This window comes from Lolium rigidum, chromosome 1, assembly GCF_022539505.1.
Source record: "Lolium rigidum isolate FL_2022 chromosome 1, APGP_CSIRO_Lrig_0.1, whole genome shotgun sequence".
NCBI lineage: Eukaryota > Viridiplantae > Streptophyta > Magnoliopsida > Poales > Poaceae > Lolium > Lolium rigidum.
Genome location: NC_061508.1, coordinates 112584449 through 112600676, shown reverse-complemented (window position 1 = coordinate 112600676; position 16228 = coordinate 112584449). Strand labels below are relative to the sequence as shown.

At 49.2% G+C, this 16228-nt stretch overlaps 2 protein-coding genes and 1 long non-coding RNA gene across 3 annotated transcripts; 1 reads left to right on the top strand and 2 right to left on the bottom strand.

Moving 5' to 3' along the window:
* The first annotated feature begins 902 nt into the window (after positions 1-902).
* LOC124679893 lies at positions 903-12080 on the top strand. The gene is made up of 4 exons (XR_006995319.1): positions 903-1123; positions 1223-1639; positions 2137-2251; positions 11755-12080. It is a non-coding gene; the product is annotated as an uncharacterized LOC124679893 (long non-coding RNA).
* LOC124679877 lies at positions 8671-9360 on the bottom strand. Its single transcript, XM_047215287.1, has one exon. The coding sequence runs from the start codon at positions 9358-9360 to the stop codon at positions 8671-8673; it is 690 nt and encodes a 229-aa protein (XP_047071243.1).
* LOC124679861 lies at positions 10427-11137 on the bottom strand. Its single transcript, XM_047215286.1, has one exon. The coding sequence runs from the start codon at positions 11135-11137 to the stop codon at positions 10427-10429; it is 711 nt and encodes a 236-aa protein (XP_047071242.1).
* Positions 12081-16228: the final 4148 nt, after the last annotated feature.

Sequence of the window (16228 nt, the reverse complement as noted above, 5' to 3'; positions counted from 1 at the left end):
GAGCATTTGATTATTGGACACAAAGAATCATACCATTTAATTTTTCAGATGCTGTCTGCCATGGAGGGAGATCTGGCAGATGCATAGCGATTGCAAAGTCGTCTCTTGTTTAGCTCATAATTTTTATTCAGTCTGTTGTCCTCTTTATGAGCCAACATATTATTGTCATAAATTGGCAGCAAGAACTAGTAGTATGGTATTGTCTGGCCATGTATCGTGGTGAAATTGCATGCTCATGCCATCATGTGAACTTGGTATTTTCTGTGAGCTGTCATACTGGCTAGTCCCTGTTTTCAATTCTATAAGATATGTTGTTTGAGTGATAGTATTGCTAATTACGAATTGAATCCTCGTCTTTTGGAGCTGGCATGCTTAGGAGATGGAAGACAAGATCCACTACCCAGGATCATGTATTCATGGGCTTGTTGTTGGTTCATAATTTTATCCCCACTTTTCAGATTGAACCACCCACCATGTGGAAAGCATCATCATTTTATGTCAAAACAATTGCAGAAACGAGTTTTTGATGTGTTTGTCCCTGGTGATGACATTTTATCATCATGTTTATTTATGAAATCTTGTTGCTTGATATCCACACCAGCTGATTCTCAAACACGGTGTTCTTTATTTTTTGCGAAGTTTGAAATAAGTAAATTGCTCTCCTTCTCTGTTCTATTGCTTTTCTGTGGCCAGCCAGATCAACTATATGCTTGAAAAGTGACGCATAGAAGAACGCACCTCCCAATCGAAAAAAGACCAAGTGAAATATTCTGGAAACATATGATGGTTAGGCAAAATTGTATGTTCACTGATGTACATTTTATCTTCTTTGGACACTGAAATCTATTTGAATGATTGATTAAGTGATTCCTTTCAAAGGTGGACTCCAATCACATAGATACTTAGAAGTGTATCTAGAAGCTGATAGTATCCTTGGCAAAAAAAGAAGCAGCTGAGACTATTCAGAATTGGAACACGTGTTCTGGATCTATTTTCTGATCAGACTCTGTCGATCTCCATGTGTTTAATATCCAACTCTAGTCTGATGCTTATCATCGCAATTTGCTTGGGTAGAAGCTGCAATATTTGCTTAAGTAGCGAGACGGTTGTCTTGCTCTCTCATGTAAGTAATCTGGCCGTTCTATTTCATATTCCTTCTAACTAGATTCAAAAGTATTTGCCTTCTTAACTTCCTTCAGCTATTCTTGTGGCTTCTTCACAGAGTGGATGCAGGAAGGACCGAATCCTTACTCGAACAAACAGTTTACAGTCATCTTCAACATTGCTTTCTGGTGTCCCACTAAAGAGGTAAAGAAGCTAGACAACACTCAATACCTGCAGCTATTCGCCTGCTCCGATACTATCTGTGAGATCAATAGAATAAGGAGGCAAACTCAGAGACCGTAGATGGAAGCAAGTGTGATACTTTCAGTCTAGCAAGCCCAGTGCTTTTCTTTCCACCTTCCGTCTGTATGGAGCTGGAACAGAAGAAACGACGAGGATCAGAAAAACTCTTGACGTATCAGTGCCATCCACCATTCTATCCTTTCTTTGGCTTCTCACTACTTATAAGGGCCCAGCAATCTCAATCTGAGTTGGCAGACAAGAAGAATCTTGTGTTCATGCACAAGACAGGCTGGTACTGTGTTATTTAATGTTTTTCTTCTGCAGTTGTGTCTCAAGTATGGGTGACAGAATTTGACTAATTTGATCCGTTCATGCATCATCGCTGGCATTGTTTATGCTTCTGAAACATTTGGTATCTGACCTGAATATCATAATGTGATGCATGTTGAGATCTCAACAGAAGCCATGTGCTATGCAGATTCTTTAACTGAACTTTTCGATGTGCCATAGCTGCTTGCAACAATTTTGAAATAAATATGAAAATTGTGAAGATGAATAAATACCATCTAAATATTTAAGTTTTAGTACATGAATTAATTTATAGGAATTGGATTGTATTATATTGATTTTTAACGTGTATCTTGTTACTGTTGGCCAAGCCATGAACTAATCTGGTCTGAGTCGCTGGGCCCAGAATGTCAATGCTATTTTTATTCATGAGCTAGGCTAGTTTTTGCCTTGTTTTGAGCGGGTTATGGGGTGAGCCTGAATGGTGGACTCTTGCCCCAGAATGCAGAGGGAAAAACGACAAGGGGTAAATGAAGAAACAGAAGTGGCGGCGCCGTGGAGCCTGCCGTCTAGGTCACCGACGGCGTCCAGCATGCTCTCTTTGTGTCTTCACGAGGTCTGTCTGTACTCCCTGGTCTTACTCTACATTTCTGTTTTTTGTTCTGGGCGCAGCTCTTGTTTTTTCAGATACGAGGCGCCGTGGCATGCCGAGCGGGGTCGTTCGCCGCCCCGCGACCGCCGTTCGCCGCTGCGCCGCGAGGAGCAGTCGCCCCATGCCGCTACCCATACCGCGGCGAAGAAGAAGAGGAAGCCGAAGAAGAAGAGAGCTGGCACAGGTGGTACTGCGGGTGGTGCTGTGGGTGGGAGCCAGGTTGGGCACCCGCCTATGGCACCTCCGCGGGGACAGGCTTTCGACGGCCGTGCCGACACCCAGTTGGCGGTGTCGGCGCCGCCGGAGAAATCCCCCACCTCCAACATCTGCTTCAACTGTGGCGAGATGGGGCACTTCCGTTTCGATTGCACGATGCCGACGCAATGCCTCTTTTGTGGTGACCCCGCTCACCTAGCCGCGGCTTGCAAGGAGCGGTTCAACAGCCGAAGGCGGCGGGAGGTCATCGAATACCTGGGACACGGGCTTGAGGGTGGCTTCTACTACATCGACCTGGGGGGCTCGGAGCTCAGTACCCCCCAGCACCTTGCTACCATCACCGTGCTGCCGAAGCAGAGCCCCCCGCTACAGATTGAGGTGACAGTCGACACGATCCGCGCCGAGCTCGCTCAGTTGGAGTCGACTTGTGTGTGGAACGTGAGGGAGATCTCTCCCACTGAGTTCGCAGTGGCGTTCCCCTCGGCTGAGCTCCTCCGTGCCCTCTCCTGGAGCGAGACGACCATCCTGCCGACCAACAACATCCGCGTTTCTGTCAGGCCGTCTTGTGTGGATCCCATCACTGTGGCTACTTTGTCTGAGGTTTGGGTCCGGGTCCACGGCATTCCTGAGGAGGCCAGGAGTGAGCATATCATAGAGCTCGTCTCCCAGCCAATTGGCAAGCTTGTCACCGTGGACCCTCTTTCTCTCCCAGGCGACGGGCCGGTGCGCATGCTGATCCTCAGCCCGGACCCCGCGAAGCTCACCTGCAGTCTTCCCCTCTTCTTCTTTGGGAAGAGTGGCCGGACCGTGACGGTCGAGGTGGAGGGAGACGAGGCCCAGGCGGGGTCTCCTCCTCCTCCTCCTGGCCCTTCTCACTCCCACCGGGACGACGATGGCGAGGATGATGATGATTCTTCCGATGGAGACTCTGAGGACGACTTGGGTGGCGACGGCGAGGAGTCCCCACAGCGACAGTCTCCTGGTGCCGGGGCCGGGGCCTCCACCGATCTGGACGCTAGGCCTGGGGCGCAGTCGACACTGCCCGAGTCGGCGCAGTCTCACAGGAGCGCGCCGGCCAAGCTGGGGGCGACCATCTCCCGCGCCCCCCCAGCCGTCACCGGGGAGTCCTACGGCCTATCCATCATGGAGTACGGGTCCAACTTCCCCCAGGAGACGTCGTCGGCGAGTGTGGGGTTGGATGTGTGCCCCCCGCAGTCGCCGAGGTCGCCAGGGCTGGTCTGCTACACGTGCTCCCCGGGATCTACTCCCACCTCGCCCCTGGGCCCTGCGACCCCGGGTCCTTCAGCCCTGGAGCCAGCCTCGGTCTTTCCCGACACTCCCGTGGCTGGTGCCAAGGCGAGGGCCCTGCGTCGCCAGCGGCAGTCCACGCAGCCGTCCCGCCACAGCGCTAGGTTGGCTCGGTCTCGCTCCGGGACAGAGGCGATGGAGCCGACGGTAGCAGCGCAGGCGGAGAGGCGGGCTGCGGCCCGCAACCTTGACTCAGGTACCTGTCCCACTCCTCGCCCCGCTCCCTCTGTCCCCCCCTCGGGCTCTCGGTTTTCTGTTCTTGCTATGGCTTCGCTCGACCACCTGGGTCAGGTGGCGTCGGATTGTGGTGTGATTTTCAGGGGCGAACGCGGTCCGCGGGCCGAACAGCTGGCGGCAATTCAGGCCAAGGAGGTCTACGATGGCGTGCTCGCAGCCTCTCGCGCTCAGTTGGAGCGCGAGAGGGCGACGAGCGCCTCCCTGACTGACCCTGTGCAGGTGGCACCTGGGTCTGGTCTGGAGCCTACCATTAGGTCTAACCCTTTGGATAGCTCTGATGTGGCCCCCGAGTTGGGGGGGCCACGAGGGAGACCTCCTCGACCACCGTCCGGACCCTCGACACGTAGTACGGCTCGATCGGTTCCCAATAGGGGAACCCCCCAATCTGATGCGATCCAATGAGTAATCCCTTCTTCTCACTCATTTGGAACATCAGGGGGTTCGAGGCCCCGGGCCGCAAACAACAGTTGAAGGAATACATAAGGCGCGAGCACGTGGACATTGTGGGACTCCAAGAGACGATTAAGGAGTCCTTCCTCCTCCACGAGTTGGAGGGCCTTAGTAGAGACAAGTTTGCCTGGCATTGGCGTCCTGCCTCGGGCCATTCTGGCGGCATCCTCCTAGGCGTAAAGGAGGAAACCTTCGAGGTTGAGGATATGGAGCATGGCGAGTTCTTCGTGAGCATGGCCGTTACCCATAAACGATCTAACCTTAGCTGGGAGGGTATTATTGTTTATGGGCCGGCGGACCATTCGAGGTCTCAGTCCTTCTTAGAGGAGCTGCGGGGTAAGATCGACCGGTGCACCACCCCTGTGGTGGTGGCCGGCGATTTTAACTTGATACGCTCCCCGGAGGACAAGAGCTCGAGTCGCCTGGACATCCCTAGGATGAGGATGTTCAACGACCGCCTTGCGGATCTCGCCCTTAGAGAGATCACTAGAGTGGGGGCTCGGTTCACGTGGAGCAACAACCGCATTGACCCGGTCCGGAGTGTGCTGGACCGGGTCTTTGTGTCAGTTGAATGGGAAATGGAATTCCCATTATGCACCCTCAGGGCGGCTACCAGGATCGGGTCTGATCACTCCCCACTCCTTCAGCCCCCCCCCCGAGGCTAAACCGCTTCCACTTTGAAGACTTCTGGCTGCGTCAGCCAGGGTTTGTGGAGGCGGTTGGCTACAAGTGGGAGCGGGCGGCGGAGTCCCCTCCGCGGGTCTTCAACGCAGTTGATGTTTGGCATCACTGCACGAAGCTTGCCCGCCAGTTTATGAGAGGCTGGGGGGCTAACCTCGGGGCGGAGGTACGCCAGAAGAAGGACCTCCTCCTTCGCCAGATCCAGGAGCTAGATCGCGCCGCGGACGAGGAGGGCTTAGCCGCTGAGGAGTGGCTTCAGCGCTATGCCCTTGAACACTCGCTCATGGAGATTTACCGTGGGGAGGAGGTCTTCTGGCGACAACAGAGTCGCCAGAATTGGCTCCGCCAGGGGGATGCGAACACTGCATACTTCCATGCGATTGCAAATGGCCGTCGCCGGAAGTGTTCATCCCTTGTCTTTGGGATGGTGGTCTCCTACTGGAGGAGGCCGGGGAGATCACCACCCATATCTATACCTTTTATAAAGGTCTATTTGCGGTTGGCCCCAGAACTGGGGTTGCCCTTGCGGCAGACCTATGGCCAGCTAGGGCCTGGGTCTCCGACGATGAGAATGCCGCTCTCACCCTCCCGTTCCTCTCAACTGAAGTCCGGAGCGCGCTGGAGGGCATGAAGGCTAACTCGGCCCCTGGCCCTGATGGGCTTCCTGTTGTCTTCTTCCAGAAATTCTGGGCGAAACTCCAGGAGACCATCATGCCAATGTTTCAAGAGTTCTACGTTGGAACTCTTGATATGGGACGTCTGAACTACGGTGTTATTACCTTGATCCCCAAGTTAGTGGGGGCCACGGATATACGCCAGTTCAGGCAATTACTGTCATCAACGTAATCCAGCGGTTGTTTTCCAAGGTGTGCGCGGTGAGGTTGGCTCCGGTGATGGAGCAGATTACGCACCAATACCAGTTTGCCTTCCTTAAGGGCCGCCACATCCATGATGGAATTTTAGCGCTTCATGAGATCGTGCATGAGGTCAGGAGTCGACACCAGAGGGGTGTCTTCCTAAAACTAGACTTCCAAAAAGCGTACGACCGTTTGGATTGGTCCTTCCTCCGACAGGTCCTTCAGAGGAGGGGCGTTGACGACCGGATGATTGGCTGGATTATGCAAACGGTGATGACTGGCAGTACGGCCATTAACATTAATGGGGAAGTGGGTCCCTATTTTAGGCCGGCGTGTGGAGTGCGACAGGGCGACCCCATGTCCCCTATCCTCTTCAACGCGGCGGTTGACTCCCTGGCCGAGATCCTGGAGAGGGCTAGGATCTCGGGCCATATTCATCGGAGTGGTCGGACACCTAATCCCTGGTGGAGGGGTGACCCATCTCCAGTATGCGGACGATACCATGATCTTGTTCGAGGGTTCTGACCTAGATATCCAGAACACCAAGTTCCTACTCCTCTGCTTTGAGGCCATGTCGGGTCTCAAAATAAACTTTGACAAAAGTGAGGTAGTGGTCTTGGGGTACCCTCCGGAGACCCAACAGCGGATCGCTGACAACCTCAATTGCAGGTTGGCAACCTTCCCTATGAATTATCTGGGAGTACCTGTTAGGGATTCTAGGATCCTTATTAGAGACCTCGCCCCCTTGGTGGGGCGAGTTAGAGCGAAGGCTGAACCGTGGTGCGGGAGGTTCACCTCCAAGGGTAGCAAGACGGTTCTCATTGATTCGTGCCTGTCTAGTCTTCCCATGTATATCATGGGCCTGTACATCCTTCCTGAAGGGGTACATGCGGCCTTCGAAAAAGAGCTCTCACGCTTCTTCTGGCAAGACAGCCGTCAAAAATACCACATGGTCAAATGGGCCGATGTGTGCGCCCCCAAGGATCTTGGGGGCATAGGGATTATCTCCTCTCGCCACATGAATGTGGCCCTCATGCTGAATGGGTCTGGAGGATCCTTTCGAACGACGGGGGTCTGTGGCTTAAGTTAATTAAGGCTAAATACCTACGGGGCCGGCCACTTCTTGCTTGTGACCGCCGGGAGGGATCTCAGTTTTGGAGAGCCCTCCAGGACATTAAGCATGAGATTCGAGCGGGACTATCCCTCTCCATAGGCGATGGTAGAGGGACCATGTTCTGGCTTGACCCGTGGCTGGGTGATCGCCCCATTTGCCTTGACTTCCCGAACCTCTTCGCCATTTGCGCTGGCCCCCCTATTCTTGTCGCCGACGTCGCCCAGGGTGGCTGGGATATCCTGTTCCGTCGTGGTCTTACCCAGGGAGAGGCCCTGAGCCTGACCGTGCTGCGGAACCTCCTCCCGGATGCTCTGCCGGGAGGTCTCGATTCGCCCTCTTGGCGCTTGTCGCCTTCTGGCTCGTTCTTCGTGCGGACTACCTATAGGGCTATGTTTAGGGGCCCCTCGCTGCAATGGACGGCTCCTCTTTTTAAAGCGCCCATTCCACTTAAGACGAAGATTTTTGTTTGGCAGCTGCTTAGGGATCGCCTTCCCTCTGGGGTGGAGGTTGCGAAGAGGCACGGGCCGGGCGACGGACTTTGCCCATTGTGTGCGGTCCCGGAGACGACGACCCACATAATATTCTCTTGCCCCGCGGCCCGCTTCCTCTGGAGCTTCCTCCAGGAGGCGCTGGGGCCTGAGTGGCAGGCCTTAGCCATCGGAGAGTTCATCGAGGCCCATGCGAACAACACCGGTAGGAGGAGGCGCCTCTTCTGGTTACTGTTCGCGGCCTTGACCTGGACCCTGTGGACTGTGCGTAATAAGTTGGTCATTGAGCGTATCCTACCTCGACGCGCTTCTGACTCCTTATACTCTTTCTTGGCTTTGTTGCAGCAGTGGTACCCGTTGTGTAGGCAGCGGGACAGGGAATAGGTGTCCGACCACTGCTGGTTACTGTTCGCGGCCTTACCTGGACCCTGTGGACTGTGCGTAATAAGTTGGTCATTGAGCGTATCCTACCTCGACGCGCTTCTGACTCCTTATACTCTTTCTTGGCTTTGTTGCAGCAGTGGTCTTCTGACGCGCTTCTGACTCCTTATACTCTTTCTTGGTTGTGGCATTTTTTGTGCTCCTGAATTAGTAATACTATGCACTGTAAAATTCCAGCGTGATATGCATGCCGAAGATTGTAAATTTCAGTAAATTTGTGTATGCATTCTGAAACTAGAAATATTTAATTGTAGTGCCAGACTGCACATCCATGTGGTGGTGGTACAACTGGCACCACTCTGGGTTATTATATATATATATCAGTTTATTATGCTAACTGCAAGTTAACCCTTGTGGCTTCGACCTGGCATGTTTACTTGACACACAGCAAGATCCACGGACCATTGATATCGGAATATCATAAAGCACATATTCAAACATGAAATGCTCAAAATGGATCAAAACTTTGGTTTCTCTTTCTATAATTTCTGTACATTTGTACTGTATACATATTGGAAAAATGCATGAAGATCAGCGATTCCTCAAAAAGGCGGATGCCAATCACAGGGTGTCAAGAGTGACGTGGAGTATCTATGAGCTAAGAATGTTTAGGAGAGAAACTCTATTCTGAACCAGTTTCCTGAATAGATGTCCTGCTCCGCTCTCAATATCGCCGATACTGCACTCTAACTCCTGTAATTGCTCCTCGCGAACAACTGCCTTCTTCTTGTGAAATGCCTTGGAGACGAGAGACTTTTTAGGCATTTCGATTTGCTTCGACAAAAGATGGATTGTGGACTCCAGTAGAGATACAGAAATCTCTCTAGCCTTTGTCAATAGCATGACCATCCTGCCACCCTCCGATGTAGCCTTCTTCGTGGTCTTCTTGAAATGTTTCTTGGCCTTCTTCGCCAAACGAGTATAAGACATGATCTTTGCTTGAGTAGTTGCATCATCTCCTTTTCTTAGAGCCACTTGCAGCTCTTGGATGATGGCCTTCATCTCCATGAAGATCTCTTGCATGCTGCTGCAGAGATCCAACAGCTCAAGAGAGCGCTCCATCTCTCCATCTAGCATCTTCCCAACGTGGTTGCTTGGGAGGCCAATAATATCTTCAACACCATTGTAGATGTCTCCAAGCCTCCTCAAACCATCACACATGGTGCTGATAGTGGTGGAGGAAGAGATGCTTGCCTCTATGCTCAGCAACTCTTGCTCGACTTCGGCCTCGTTGGCCTGAGGCCTTGAAGGCAAACTTATCGATCTTAGGTGGAAAGCCATTTCTGATCTGGAAGCTTTTCTCTGTAATTTTGGTTGAAGAGAGGAACTTTTAGTTTGATGTGTCTACCGGGCCGCTGAGGCCTATTTATAGAGAAGTGTGGAAGCACTGGTACTTAATTGGTACACCTGAAGAATCATGCCAGTTCATCTCCAAGATGCTGTCTGCCAAGGATTAAGATCTAACAGCTGCGGAACAATTATAACACCGAAGATGCCTCATGTTAAGTACAGTATTTGTTGCGTCCACTTTCCTCGAGATGAGCAATCACATTCCCATGTTCCATCAATTGGCAACAAGAATCAATAGTATAGTTGGTTCTGTTTGTAGACGTGGAGTTCAGTGGTGGACAGTGGACTTTTAGACCTTGTCATATTTGCATGCTCAAGCAGCCATATGATGGCATGCTAACAAAAAAATCTATCTGTGACACATGTGTTACCCTAGACTCTCCTAGCTGTCCAGCTCTCAGGTTGAATTCTGTGGTAACTGCGAGCAAACCTTGTAGTTTGGAGCTAGCTTGTTTAGCTGATGAAAACAAAGATGCGCTGCATCCAACAAAAAGTTTGGCACCTTGAGTAACAGTTTCAGTTCATGCTAAACCATTTCAAAAAAATGAAGGAATTTCATATCAATGATCTCACGCGACAAAATGATATAAAATTATTGTAAATACCTTCGACACCCAGATATTAATTTTTAGAGTGGATTTTTTTTTTGTAGTAGTAGCTTGATTATTTTACATATGCATTCAGTTCTACACAAGAAAATGGAATTGCAGTTGCACAATCATAGTGACTTTTAATTGGCATGTTTCATGTACACCAAGCAAGATCCACCAAATAAGGATATCAACCAAAGTATACTGACAGTTGCAAAAGAAAAAAAGAATTATGACATCACAAAACTATTTGCGAGCTTGAAATATATCAAAATTTTGGAATTGCATCTGTAATTTTCTGTACATCTGTATTATATATACATATCGGGCCAAATATGAGATCAGCTAGTCCTCTAAAAATCGGATGCTAATCACAGGATATTGTGAGTGACAAGGCTCTTGGAGATCTATGAGCTAAGAATGTTTAGGAGAGAAACTCTGCTCTGAATCAATCTCCGGAACAGATGTCCTGCTCCACTCTCAAGATCTCCCATACTGCACTCTAAGTCCTGCAATTGCTCCTCGCAAACAACAACTTTCTTCTTGTGAAATGCCTTGGAAATAAGGGACTGTTTAGGTGCTTCGATTTTTTTTGACAAGAGGTGCACTGTGGACTCATGTAGAGAGAGAGCCATCTCACTGGCCTTGGTCAGTAGACTGACCATCCCGCAGTCCATCTTGTCAGACGTCTTCTTTGTGGTAGTTTTCTTGAAATGTTTTCCAGCCTTCTTCAGCAATTGGATATAAGACAGGATCCTGGCTTGGATAGTTGCGTCTTCTCCTTTTCTTAGAGCCAATTGCAGTTCTTGGATGATGGCCTTCAGCTCGACGAAGATCTGTTGCATGGTGTTGCAGAGATCCAGCAGCTGGAGAGAACATTCCATCTCTCCATCCAGCATCTTCCTGTGCTGTGAGGAGCAAACCTGGTTGCTTGGCAACTGGATGATCTCCTCAACATCACAGTAGATGTCACCAAGCCTCCTCAAACCATCACACATCGTCTTGATGGTAATGGATGATGAGATGCTTGTCTCTAGGCTGTCCAGATCTTCTTGTACTTCCGCCTCTCTGGTGTGATGCCTAGATGGCAGGCTTATCGATCTTAGAGCAAAAGACATATCTGTTTCTGAAACTAATCTCTGTGTTGGGCTAGAACTAATGAAAGGGAAATTGTTGCTTGTTGGTTTGATGTCTATGTGTAGCCTTCTCTCGAGACCTATATATACAGAAGATGTATATGAGGCCACATCGGTTTCGATGGTAGACAAAAGGAATCGTGGAAACTTTGTTTTCCATATGCTGCCGATCAAGGTTCTTGAGCTGGGAGCAGCATAGTGATTTAATTATTAAAGTGGTCTCATTTAGTGTGTAACACTGGTGCGCTGGCTATCTTCCTGGCGAGTTGTCATGATGTCATGTTCCAGATATTACCAACAAGAATCATCATGGTGGTTTATTATAAAGATGAATCCTGGCATAACTGGGTAAGCACATGCATAACTTTATTTATGTATTTTTGTTTTTCTTGTACCGTTGGTGCAAAGCTATTCCAATTACAATGTCAAACCTTGATGTTTAGAGCTAGCATGTTTAGGTGGCAGTGAGCAAGGAAAAAACAGATCCACTGGACAAGGATAATGTGCTTGTTTGAATAGTGACACAAAGTAGATAAGAAGAACCTTGTTACTGAATTGTTCTGAAAAAATTGATGCTGTTGTGTTTCTCCTCGCTGCAGAATCATCTTGAACCGAGTTTATGAGGCTGTTGTGTGTCCATTATTGCCGGCAAAGTCGCCTGCACGAGGATGATGTTTGTTCATGGATCCAAACTGGTTGTATTAGGAGCTTATAAAATTAAAAGTAGGAAGCAACCTTATTGTTTCTTTGTTGTACCTACTTGTGATAGGAGGAGTGGACTTCAGAACTATTAGCTGGCCTGTTCCTCTCGAAATAATCCACGTGTTTTACAATTTTGTAGTGCATTACGTGCATCTGGCTGAGCTTATCACATTATGTTCCAACTATTGACAACAAGAATCGGCATCGACATCGAGCTGGTATAGTTTTAGATGGCTGGCTACCTTGTCAAGATTGTTGGTATGTGCGTGTACTAGTCATGCAATCTGGTTGTTCATCATTTGGCACACCTGTTTGATCTTATCAATTCAATATTTTGTCCCGTTTTGATTTCCTGGGGCATTTCCCAGGTGAATAGCATGGCAGTTTCCGATGGAACCACGGAAACAAAATTCAAAGCGTGTTTCTGGCTACATAATTGTGCTGATGTTTAGTGCTAATTTTTTTTACCTCGAAATAGGCTTTCGTCCCGCTTTATAAATAAAGCAACCACACCATACAAGAGCTGAAACAATGAAGAAAAAACTGGGGCAACAGCACAAACATGCCCAACTGAAAGGGAAGATACAAAGGAAACTAATGGCAGATCGACATGCACCACGGATCACCAAGTACCAAGGCAGAACCTTCAGGAAGGGATACGACGTCAACACGCCGCTGCTGCCCGGACCAGCGAACTGGACCTAGGGTTTCCCCCGGTACTCGGGGTTAGGTGGTACCGGGGATCCACGATGCCCTCCAAGAAGGAAAGGCGACACCCGCAGGCGCCGCCACATCGGTGTCGGACTAACCGGCAAGGATTTCTCCCGAACCCCTCTACCACCAACCCCCGGAAATCCATAGCCTAGGAGCCCATGAGGTCCATACGCATAGGTGGTAGGGTACGCCAGTCGCTAGACGCAGGAAAGGCAGCCGCAAAACGGCCCGCAAAGCTTGGGCCCAACAAGGCCCGTAAAGCAATGGCCAGTTCTAGGCCCGCCTGGCCCGGATCCAGCCCACAAGCTCGCCGTAGCCGCCGCCTCCGCCTTCCCCTTGTCCGGCAACCCGCACCATCACACCTCGACGCAGGGATCTCGTCACCACCCTCCTGCCGCCCACCAGCTCGCGTCGCCCCAGATTGAGCCACCATCGTCGCCTCTCCGTGGCCAGCACCGCCGAGAGGACACCGTCGCGCCGCCGCCGGCAGATCCCGGCCCGCCTGGCCTAGATCCGGCCTGCAGCAAGCACAACATGGCAGCGCATCTCGCCGCCGGCCTCCCAGCAAGCCAGCCTGCCATCGAGTCGCCCCTCCTTCCTCCACAGAGGTCGGCCGACCACCTACCACCACGGCGCCGCCTCCACCCGCTACTGCAAAGGAAGATGACCACGGCCCACGCCGCCCATAGCCCGCGCCATCAAGGGAAACCGACGCCGTCGACCTCCAGAATGCGCCACCACCACACCGCCGCCCGTCGCGTCGAGGCAGCGGGTCAAGCCCGCGCGCCGGCCGCCGTGGCACCCGACGGGCGCGCCACGCCCTGGCCCGGAGGGTGCTCCCCGCGCCCACCCTCGCGAGCAAGGGAACGAGAGAGCCTCGCCGGCGCCGGCGCCGACCGGGCTTTGCCCGGCCATGCCCTCAGGCGGCGGGGAGGGAGGGGGGAGGGGAGGAGAAGCCCGACAGCAGCGAAGATTAGGGTTTTCCCCCGGTCGCCACGCGGGGGCGACACGGGAGGGACACGGGAGGAGACATTTTCTGCCACTCTTAGCTTACCCGTTTAGTGCTAGTTTGAGTCATGCTAAATGCTTGTCCATAGTAAGTGAGCATTTTTTAAAAAAGTTTTGTAAAGTAGGCTAAGAAAACATTATCCCCTTAGTTGCTCCACGTTTAAGGTGATCACTCCGTTGCTAGCTATATCAACAACAATGCTACTGCCTTGGAATCTGGTGCCATCCCCTCACGGGCACAACCAATGGAAACATTAAGAAGGTCCGGCCTTATCCAGGGTAGAGCGTCGGGTGCTACCTGCTGCTCATTTCACTAACCCTTCGCCAAATGCCCATAGAGCGGTTCAATCCCTATTGGGTCCCCGCATTGCCATGTTGTCGCCTACCAGTGAAATGCCCGAGGCTCACATGTTTCTGTTGGAGAGTCCCAACAAAGATAAGGTTCATCAGAAAGAAATTAAAGCTCAGGGTGCAAAGAATGAACCAACAAGAAGTATATCGCTCAAAGGTCATACTCTGACCGATCACATCAAGGAACCATGCTCGCACCAAGAGGGCCAGAGACACTTGCCATGGAACAAAGAAGCACACACATCGCTCCTCCCGCTCGACAAAAGGTCTCGTAGTCATTTGTACTCACTCCTTCGAAGATGGAAGAGATAGTTCGGCAAATGACATATACACATACACTAGGGAGCTAAGGGAAAGGTTCAAGAGAGATACAATTATTTGGACATGTTGTGTTATTGTACAACAACTAAGAATATTCTTGGGACCATGTATGTTGAAACGAAATAAAAAATAATCAAAATTACATTACCAGAAAGAGATCAGAACAACAATATGAAGGCAATAGACATAAATCAAATGAATATGTTTCACGTTCTTACCCCGAGTAGTCCCGTGAGACTGACGAAGTGAGATAAGACACATGGACAGAAAAAACAACATTCAGATCCAAGCTCTGAGCCTACTATGACAATGGCAACTGGAGGAGGGAGCATACATAATCTCCACTTCGCCCCACCTTCGCTCACCCTGATCATTTCGAGGGAAGAGGCAGCACTGCCATATGAGTACATTGTCACCTTCAAACACCATAAAAGCAGGAGTATATTATGGAAATAATCATTAATAAAAATATTATTATTAGATAAAAAGTGTAGAAGTGTAGGGCACAATCAAGTATTATGAAACCACGTGATTAATGACAAACAATCTGTAAGATGGTTTTTATTTTTTGCAAATATTATCGAATGGGTCAGATTGACCCAACCAACCAAACTAAAAAAAATACTTAAGGTAGCAACACATCAATTGCTTAAAATTGCCACAGCTGAACTTTAATGCATGAATAGTGGCCTAACTAAGCAAATTTTCATGGAATCCACTTCGAAGATGTGAAAATATCTCCAACGTAGGATATGTCGAATACTATTATCATATAGAAATTTTAGAAGTGTAAGGAGGAAGCAAGTATTACACAATACAACGCCGGTGATAATTTAGATGAGAAGAACACGTAATTAAAATACTACAAAAATGCATGCATGTGCAGCAGCACCTATTATTAGAAATCTGAAGATTAATATTGAAGCATTTGAACATATCATTAATACCTAATCAAGGAATGAGTTTTTATCATCACGCTCTCTGCATCTAATTACTGCACAGAATCATCAAGCTGTATTTGTTTTGGTAGGACATTTGTTCCAAGCTTAGAAAGTAGGAAGTGGAGGGGCATAATTTTAGCAGAGAGCAATATACCAGTGGCAATCGAATTTTACATCAGATAAATTATCTCTATTCTTCAACGTGGAAACTTAACTACATTTCATATCAATTCACCACCACACCAAGTACTCTATTTGAGGTTAACAGTACCTTACAATCAAAACCAAACAATAACAGATAACGAAAAAATTTGAGGATGATCACTACAAATCTGCTATACATGCCTTCCAACATCAGAACTACATAAACATGCAACCTCAATCATATCACATGCTAACAACTATACTAACTAAAATTCTACACTCATCAATTCAACACGTTAAAGTCATACTAAAGCACGCGGGAGGGTTATCTAGAGGTGCCTGTTCACCACATGGAGCCGAGGTACTTGAGGGTGTAGGGCATAGACTCGAGCGAGCGATTGAAGAGGGAGTGGACCTAGAAGTGTTGCCAGTGTCTAAGTCACAAAGAAATGTAAATAATCGCTGGGTTTTGGTCATCCTAGTTGTTTCCCTTATCTCAAATAACTGAGCATTTGAAAAGACATTTTTTTCATTAAAAAGCAAGACAACTTCTGCTATCAAGTCCCAACTTGAAGTAGAAGATGTGACTGCGGATGCCTAGATGAAAGGAATCCAGTTGTAGGAAGAGAAATGTAGACGTTCTAACTACTGGAGTTGTGCACCAGAGGAACAATGAGTGGCCTTTTGACATTTTCAAAAAGCATCAAACACCAATTCGAAGATAGGTGTTTCATCGAAATTCTTTGTACAAAAATATACTGTGAAACTTCAGTGTGCAGCGCAAATCAGTGGTACCATATATATATGAAGTTGTGTTATACAATACGTGCATTCTCCATAAATATGGCAGCTTGTATCTATGCATCAATAATAATATCACAACTTCATTTTA

What these genes read in the sequence shown, in the direction of transcription:
- LOC124679861 (XM_047215286.1), bottom strand. Translation starts at nt 11,137, where the DNA reads ATGTCTTTTGCTCTAAGATCGATAAGCCTGCCATCTAGGCATCACACC.
- LOC124679877 (XM_047215287.1), bottom strand. Translation starts at nt 9,360, where the DNA reads ATGGCTTTCCACCTAAGATCGATAAGTTTGCCTTCAAGGCCTCAGGCC.